Source organism: Zea mays, chromosome 9, assembly GCF_902167145.1.
Source record: "Zea mays cultivar B73 chromosome 9, Zm-B73-REFERENCE-NAM-5.0, whole genome shotgun sequence".
Classification (NCBI taxonomy): domain Eukaryota; kingdom Viridiplantae; phylum Streptophyta; class Magnoliopsida; order Poales; family Poaceae; genus Zea; species Zea mays.
The window spans coordinates 142,266,963-142,274,400 of NC_050104.1; the positions used below are offsets into that span (position 1 = coordinate 142,266,963).

At 52.0% G+C, this 7,438-nt stretch overlaps 1 protein-coding gene across 1 annotated transcript; it reads left to right on the forward strand.

Annotated features, from left to right (window-relative positions):
* Positions 1-810: 810 nt before the first annotated feature.
* Positions 811-5,063, forward strand: LOC100282078 (myb-related protein Myb4). The gene is made up of 3 exons (NM_001154991.2): positions 811-1,121; positions 1,250-1,379; positions 4,041-5,063. The coding sequence occupies exons 1-3, from the start codon at positions 989-991 to the stop codon at positions 4,810-4,812; spliced, it is 1,035 nt and encodes a 344-aa protein (NP_001148463.2). The 5' UTR covers positions 811-988; the 3' UTR covers positions 4,813-5,063.
* Positions 5,064-7,438: the final 2,375 nt, after the last annotated feature.

Here is a 7,438-nt window from a genome sequence, read left to right on the forward strand (position 1 = left end):
CAATGGGTGGATCACGATACAACGATCCTTCTAACCGCCACAGCTAGTGTGTGTATATATGCGTGCGACCGCGACCGGCCTCGGACCAGCAGGCGTGTGATCGATTGACTGCTCGGATTACCTCCGTCCTGCCGCCTCGGCGTCATGTGTTTTATTATTTATGCGTGGCTTGTAGAAGCTGCAGGTACGGTGCATCAGGGTCTTGGTCCGGTGAGGCGGTGAGTGGTGACTGATGATGATGAACTGATTGGACAAAAGGCAACCAGATCACACGCGCCTGACTAACCGCTCCGATCCGTCGATGAGCAGCGAGCTGAGCAGTGAGCACCGCACGTTCCTAGCTACTGATGCGGAGGAGAGTAACTGTAGTATGGTACTACATGTTAATGGATTTTATACAGGCCGACCCGAGGCCGGTACGTCGTACTCCTGCCCAAAATTAAACAGGGGGGGGGGGGGGGGGCAGAGAGACAACGTGGTCGCTAGCGAGGCCGCGAGAGCGGACGGTGGTGCGGCCTCGCGCCACGGCGCCCACTTTGCCGGGCGCGCCCACGTGCCCGCGCCAGCAGCCACACGTACGGCCGCGCGCCGCCGTGGCCGTGGCCGTGCCGGCCCGCTAGCTACTCGCTCTCGCTCCGCTCCCCCCACTTACCGTCCGCCCAGGTAACGGAGCATCCGGTCGGTTACGTGTACGCGCTAGCGTACTCTACTCCGTGTACCCGCGAGCCCGGCCGCTGCTACTATATTATGGCCGGCCGTGGCGTGGCCTCGCTATTAGCCAGCGAGCTGAGGCCTGAGGAGCGAGCACAGCCGAGTCACCCGGCCGGCCGCCCGCACGCACGGACACCAACAACTCCCTTGGACGCACCCGATCGACCCTGCTGCCTGCTAGCCGTGCGCAGTAGTGGGAGCGAGCACGAGTGAGAGTGGGCAGCGAGAACATACGCCGCCCCCGGCCGGTGTGACTGGTGGTGGCGTCGCGCGCGCGATGGGGAGGGCGCCGTGCTGCGAGAAGGTGGGGCTCAAGCGCGGGAGGTGGACGAAGGAGGAGGACCAGATACTCGCCAACTACATCGCAGAGCACGGCGAGGGATCCTGGAGGTCGCTGCCCAAGAATGCAGGTAAACCAATTCAAAAGCTTTATTATATATACTGTATACAATTAGCCGCAACCGCATGCAGCATCGCCGTCACTTCCTAGCTCCGGTCCGACCGTCTTGTACACAATCTTCCATCTTGCTTACCGCAGGGCTGCTCCGCTGCGGCAAGAGCTGCCGCCTGCGGTGGATCAACTACCTTCGGGCCGACGTCAAGAGGGGGAACATCTCCAAGGAGGAAGAGGACGTCATCATCAAGCTCCACGCCACCCTTGGAAACAGGTAATTAACACTCGCCCTCCCTAGTACTAATTATCAACACTGAGAGCGAGACCTGATATCCGACTAGAAAATACTAGCTACTTGCTCCTTCCTACTACACATGCACGAGGGATCAATAATGCACGCCACGCGTACGCCAGCAGTAACGGAAATCAAGTAGGTAAAAAAAAAAAAGAATACGAGTATTAATATTCGATACATGTTATATGGATACAATAATTTTATAATGAACTTACTTGAGCACATACCACGTGGAGATTTTTATAAACATAGTGGATATTTTTTTTTTGGTTCAGTCGAGGGAGTACGTAGTACGTACCACGCCTACTTAGGGCTTGTTTGTTTTAGCTTATAGATTATATAATCTGAATTGTAATCTAAATTATATAATCCAGATTATAATCTACGTGTAGTTGTTTAGTAGTTTAGATTATACAAGTGTAGATTATTCATAAAGACAATAATATCCTTGTTTGTTTATTTGAGGTGAGAAAAGAAGGATTGCATATATTGTAATTTAAATGATTCATGACAAAAAACAACTAATTATCTTTCAGACACAGACTGTCTAGAAGAGTCAACACAGACAATAAAAGGTCTACTCCGATGAAATCTCGTTTCCGTGCACAGGAGCATCGACTGTAAACCATAAATTGGCTTTCAATGGCTGCCCCGGTCGGTTGAGAGTTGAGACGTACACCATATACATATACACGTACGTACACAGTACTAGATAAAAGATTTTACCGAAATAGGGGTGGGGGTGGCGCACGCTGCTGGAATAGAATAGGGACGTAGAAACCGTAGTAGTAGGCTAAAAATAACGACTGCGTGGCCGAAAACGTACAACATGGCCAGCCGGCCGATCCCGCGCTGACGCCTGAGACAGCAAGTAACTATGCATGATCGATCGAGCCCAACAGCCTCATGCACTGCACTAGTATTGTTTTATGTACGCGCGCGTGGTAGTGGGCTCTACGTACGTACGTACACGTTTGCGTACTGTACAGAGGGCATTGAACAGCACCAGTACTTGACTGTCGGTCAGGTCCTTGTCACTGGCTCACTGCATGTGTTGCTCAAGTCGCCCGTACAGTACAGTACAGTACGTGCATGCCGCCCCGCGGCAGGACCGCACAGACAGAAGCCAAGTTTAACTGTCCAAACAGACGCGTGTGATTTCCGAGGCGCGCGTGCATGGCAGGATGATGCCCGCCAGGCGCCAGTGCTCGTGGCTTCGTGTAATAACCAAGGGCTAGCTAAACAATAATGCAAACTAAAATCCGCATCACTTTGCTGATCGGTCATATGCATGCATGCATGGTCGTTACTACATCTATAGAACGGAAAGCGAGCAGCACGAGGAAACGCTCGATCTAGGCAGCTTTCTCGTGTTCAAAGATACGTACAACACTAAAGGGAGATTAGAAAGGTACTCCTATTATTAAGCATTTACACGTACTACAAGCTATCTGACGACGGCGGTACTATAGTAAAAGGGGAAAAAAATCTAGGGAAAAAACCAAAACAGATCACAGGGCGATGTAGAAAGTTGGAGCTCTAACAGAATCTAGCTATCACAATTCACACGACAGGAGAGGACAAATTGAACAATAATAATAATCGATCGATCCCTCGTGGTCGTGGATGCAGGACCGCCCCTCCGCCTGCTGATAGCTTCGCATTTTTTTTCCCTGCAAGTGCCATAAAGTACACAACTCTCTCTCACACCACACGCAAAGAGACACAAACAAGTACTAGCCAATTCAATAATACTAGTCAATTCATCTCGATCATCCTCCGTCCCCACGGCAGACAAACGCAAGATCGAGCTATACTACGCCGCAGCTAGTACTGTCATGTCACTGTATCGTCGGCATATATAGTGACGGGTGTATTGTCCATACATCCCACATGGTCCATGCGACGACAGCGCGCGCGTTGCCTGCCACACTCATCAAGACAATGGAGAGTTAGCTACCCAGCTTTACAACAAGCTTCTTGGCGCTAAAGGACGACGATACGATACGTACGGAGCGACGGTCTGGGGGGGCCAACACTCTCTTCAAGTCCTGAGAGCGATCGAACTCGCATGCCAGAGCTAGCTAGCTAGGCCTGCCGTGCGATGGCGTTACCTTGTCTCGCCGGCACCGTTTGGCTAGCAGGTTCCTGTTGCCTTCATCTGATCGCGCGCGCGCCCTCCTACAGGCTACAGGTGCCTGTCGATCCGTGGCCCCGTGGGAATAATGGCGGGGGGGTGATGATTTCCCGCTTTTACGTTGACGCAGCGGGACGCTGAGAGGTGCAGTGCAGCAGCTGTGGACGGCGAGAGGTCCCGCTCCCGCGCCGACTCCGATGGATCCCACCGGCGCCGGCCCGCTTTGTTGGGTTTGGACAGTATACGGAGCTTTCAGCTAGCCTTCGCTGCGCTAGCTAGCTAGCTAGCTCACGACACGGTCCAATGCATGATGAGTATAGCGCACCAAGTTGTCAAGTTGACGTGCATATGGCGTGGTACTAGTATAAATTAAAGAAACACGATGCCACACTGTAGCCAGACGACACGGCCAGTGACACGTCGCCTTCGGTTTCGGTCGTCCTTTTTGCTGTGCCAGTTCACTCACCATCGCCCCCTTGCATTTGCATGGCCTCTGCATGCAGGTGGTCCCTGATCGCCAGCCACCTCCCCGGCCGAACAGACAACGAGATCAAGAACTACTGGAACTCGCACCTCAGCCGCCAGATCCACACGTACCGCCGGAAATACACCGCCGGCCCGGACACGGCGCCCATCGCCATCGCCATCGCCATCGACATGAGCAAGCTGCACAGCGCCGAGAGGCGGCGCGGTGGCAGGACCCCGGGCCGGTCGCCGAAGAGCGCCACCAGCAGCAGCAGCATGACCAAGAGCAAGCAGCCGGACGACCCTGAGCCAGAACCGGAGGCCGGCGGCGCGTCCAGCCCGCGGCACAGCGACGGGGCGCGAAGCGCCGTGGTGGACCCGGACCCGGACCCGAACCAGCCCAACAGCAGCAGCGGCAGCGGCAGCACGGGCGAGGGGGAGGACGCGACGGGGCCGTGGGTGCTGGATCCGATCGAGCTCGGGGACCTCTGGGAGGCCGAGAGCGAGATGGACGCCCTCATGTCTATCGGGGGGGCTGCCCACGACTCGGCCACCGCGGAAGGATTCGACGCGGCCCAGGCCCAGGTGGACGACCTGTTCGACGACATGGACTGGGATAACTTCGCGGCCCATCTGTGGGGGGAGCCGGAGCAGCAGAACGACCACAGCGCGCAGCCGCAGCCCCAGCAGGCCGCCGAGCCGCAGGCTGCTGCTGCTGCTGATGTGGCGGCGGCGGGGGCGGAGGCCTGCGACCCGGACGAACACGAACTGGAGGCGTTGGAAACTTGGCTCCTGTCCGACTCGTTCTGACAGTTCCCGTCATCAGATACCGATCAGGTCGACGCAGCTAGCTAGGGCCTAGGTGTTGCTCCGTGCGTGCAGTTTCGTGTAAATTTCGTTTCTAGTTCGTAAATAGGTGCTGGTTCGTGCATGGTATATTGGTATGGGCCTTCGAGTTCGAATAGAGAGAGAGAGGAGACTTGCGTCATGCATGGCATGTAAAACGCGCTATTCCGAGCTTTCACTCATGCATCTTACTCCGCTACTAGTGGTAGCTGTCAGATGAGAACATCAGATGCTGGGCGTGCCCTCTGATGCCGGCCGCCAATATGTTCTTCACACAAAATCCTGCCTTGGGCCTCCTCGATCCGATTGCAGCCCCATCCGCTCCGTATCGTCTCACACTCTCACAGAACCACAGCCTCACAGCGCACATGACGATGGCAGCGTCGCCGCAGATCAGTCACAGGGGCCGGGCCGGCATGGCATCCCAAGCTCCTCTCCCTCACTGCGAACTGCCTGCGTTGTGTGTGGCGGCGTTACGTTCGGTGGCCTGTCAGTGTCGGCGCGGCAGCCAACCGCCGCCGCTTGCCCGGATCGCGCGGTCGACGACGCGTCCTCACGTCCTTGCTGGGAGTGTGTTCCCGGGTCCCGGCGGCGGCAGATTTCTCAGGTTTTATTTAGCTCATAATTGGACGGGTGGCAATCTGTCGCTGCCACCGTAGTTACCATCAGGGCGCTGCGCATCGGCTTGGGACATGCTCCACGAACACTTGCACGATCTGCGTCTGTCAGTTGATTTGCCACGGCACACATTCTCCTGCCTAGCTACCTATGATGCAGCGTCTGAATAGGCTCCATCGAAATTGCTGTATGCAAAGGCAGACGGTGCATTGGCTCGCTCAACCTAGCTAAGGTCTGCTGCCTGCTCCATGATGTCGCTGCAGTTGCAATTAGTGCTGGGAATTGGGCTGGGCCGGACCAGCCCGGCCCAAGCCAATCGTACTTCGTGCCAAACGGGTTCAGACCAAGAAAGCTCAAATAATTTTTGGGTCGTGCCGTGCCAGCCCGAAGTGTAAAAACAGTGGCTCAACCCGGCCCTAAACTATGTCGTGCTTTCGTTGGGCCGTGCCGGCCAAAGCCCGGCCCGTATATTTGACCACATAAAATTAAAACATTATAATCATATAAAATTCATAGCTTACTAAATTAAAGATATTAAACAATTCTAGCATCATTTAACCACATAAACTCCAAATATAACAACAATATAAAGTCGATAACTTACTAAATTAAAGAAATTAAACAGATTGGGCTTAATTGGGCCGTGCCAGCCCAAACCCAGACCCACCTTCGGGCCGTGCTAGCCCGACCCATATTATTTCGTGCCGAACCGTGCTTTGGTCTCTTATTTTCGGACCATACTCGTACTAGCCCGAAAAACTCGGCCCAGATTCCCAGCAATAGTTGCAATGCATGCATCTTCAGATGGCCAAATAATTGTGCGTACGAGATCGAGTCGGGACCAATCGCCGCTGCAGGAGCGTACGTCGTCCGTGCATGCTATTTGCTTTCATGGATCGACGATGTAGCAGCGGCGGTGGCGGCTTCCGGTGTGTGTCGCTGGCTAAATGAGAGTTTGTTCGTGCTGATAGACCTTGATCGTCTGATGCTGATGGACGGACGGTCGAATTGGATCGCTCACCGGCCGGCCTCGCCTGTTGAATGCCATCATGAAAATTTGTCACTTGGCATTGATCGCGACGCGACTAGCGGCAGGCTCATCACCATGCTGTTCCAGGGGCTACTGCTTCGGCTTCGGTTGGTGTTGTGCTATACTCTGAGTCTGAGGTGCGTTGCATGCATCATATATCGCCGCTAGCTACAGTGCTGCCATGCAACCCGTACCCGCTACGCTGAATGAATATATGATGAATATTTCAATAAATGTTTGCTTGTGAAGTTAACTGGCATGTGCTCGATCTGCTCCGTCCTCCATTCATATAATAATATAATAAAAATGTAGTCGTCTTTTTTAGAAACTAAACAGTCTAAACAACTAAATTTATATAAAAATATAAATATTTATAAACAAATAACGTTATATTTGGGACTGTTCCAACTCCATAAAATTTGGTAGAGTTAGAGGAGCATGTCACCAGAAAATTGTGGAGTTAGAGTTGTAAACCTCTAGAGCATCTTCAACAAGATGATTTCAGATAGTGCCCAAAAAAATCAAAATACTACATAGTTTAAAGATTTTAGAGCACTACAAACAAATTGAGCTCTACCAATTAAGCTCTAAATTATGCATTTTAGAAAGTAAATTACATTATTAGGAAAGAAAATATTGACAATGATGTAGAAAACAAAGATAGGGCACTAATCTGGGGTGCAATATAATTGGGTCACTTCATCGTGTGTGCTATACTTTTTACAATAAAATATAAAATATGACAGTGTTGAACCTATTTTTTATGAGTTGATCTCAAAATTTGTAGATAGGGCACTGATTTTTTATGAAAAAATTGGAGATGCTCTTAGAAGCCATTTAAATAAGTCACTTTGTTTATTATTTAGATTTAAGATAATTTTAAAAAATATTTAAATTAATATTATAAACTATTGCTCCCTGAAAATTCAATCCAAAAAAAAT

Bases quoted from the DNA above. Each gene is read 5' to 3' on its own strand.
- LOC100282078 (NM_001154991.2), top strand. From the start codon at position 989: ATGGGGAGGGCGCCGTGCTGCGAGAAGGTGGGGCTCAAGCGCGGGAGG. The intron at 1,122-1,249 runs GTAAACCAATTC...TGCTTACCGCAG, and splicing joins GTCGCTGCCCAAGAATGCAG to GGCTGCTCCGCTGCGGCAAG. The intron at 1,380-4,040 runs GTAATTAACACT...CTCTGCATGCAG, and splicing joins CACGCCACCCTTGGAAACAG to GTGGTCCCTGATCGCCAGCC.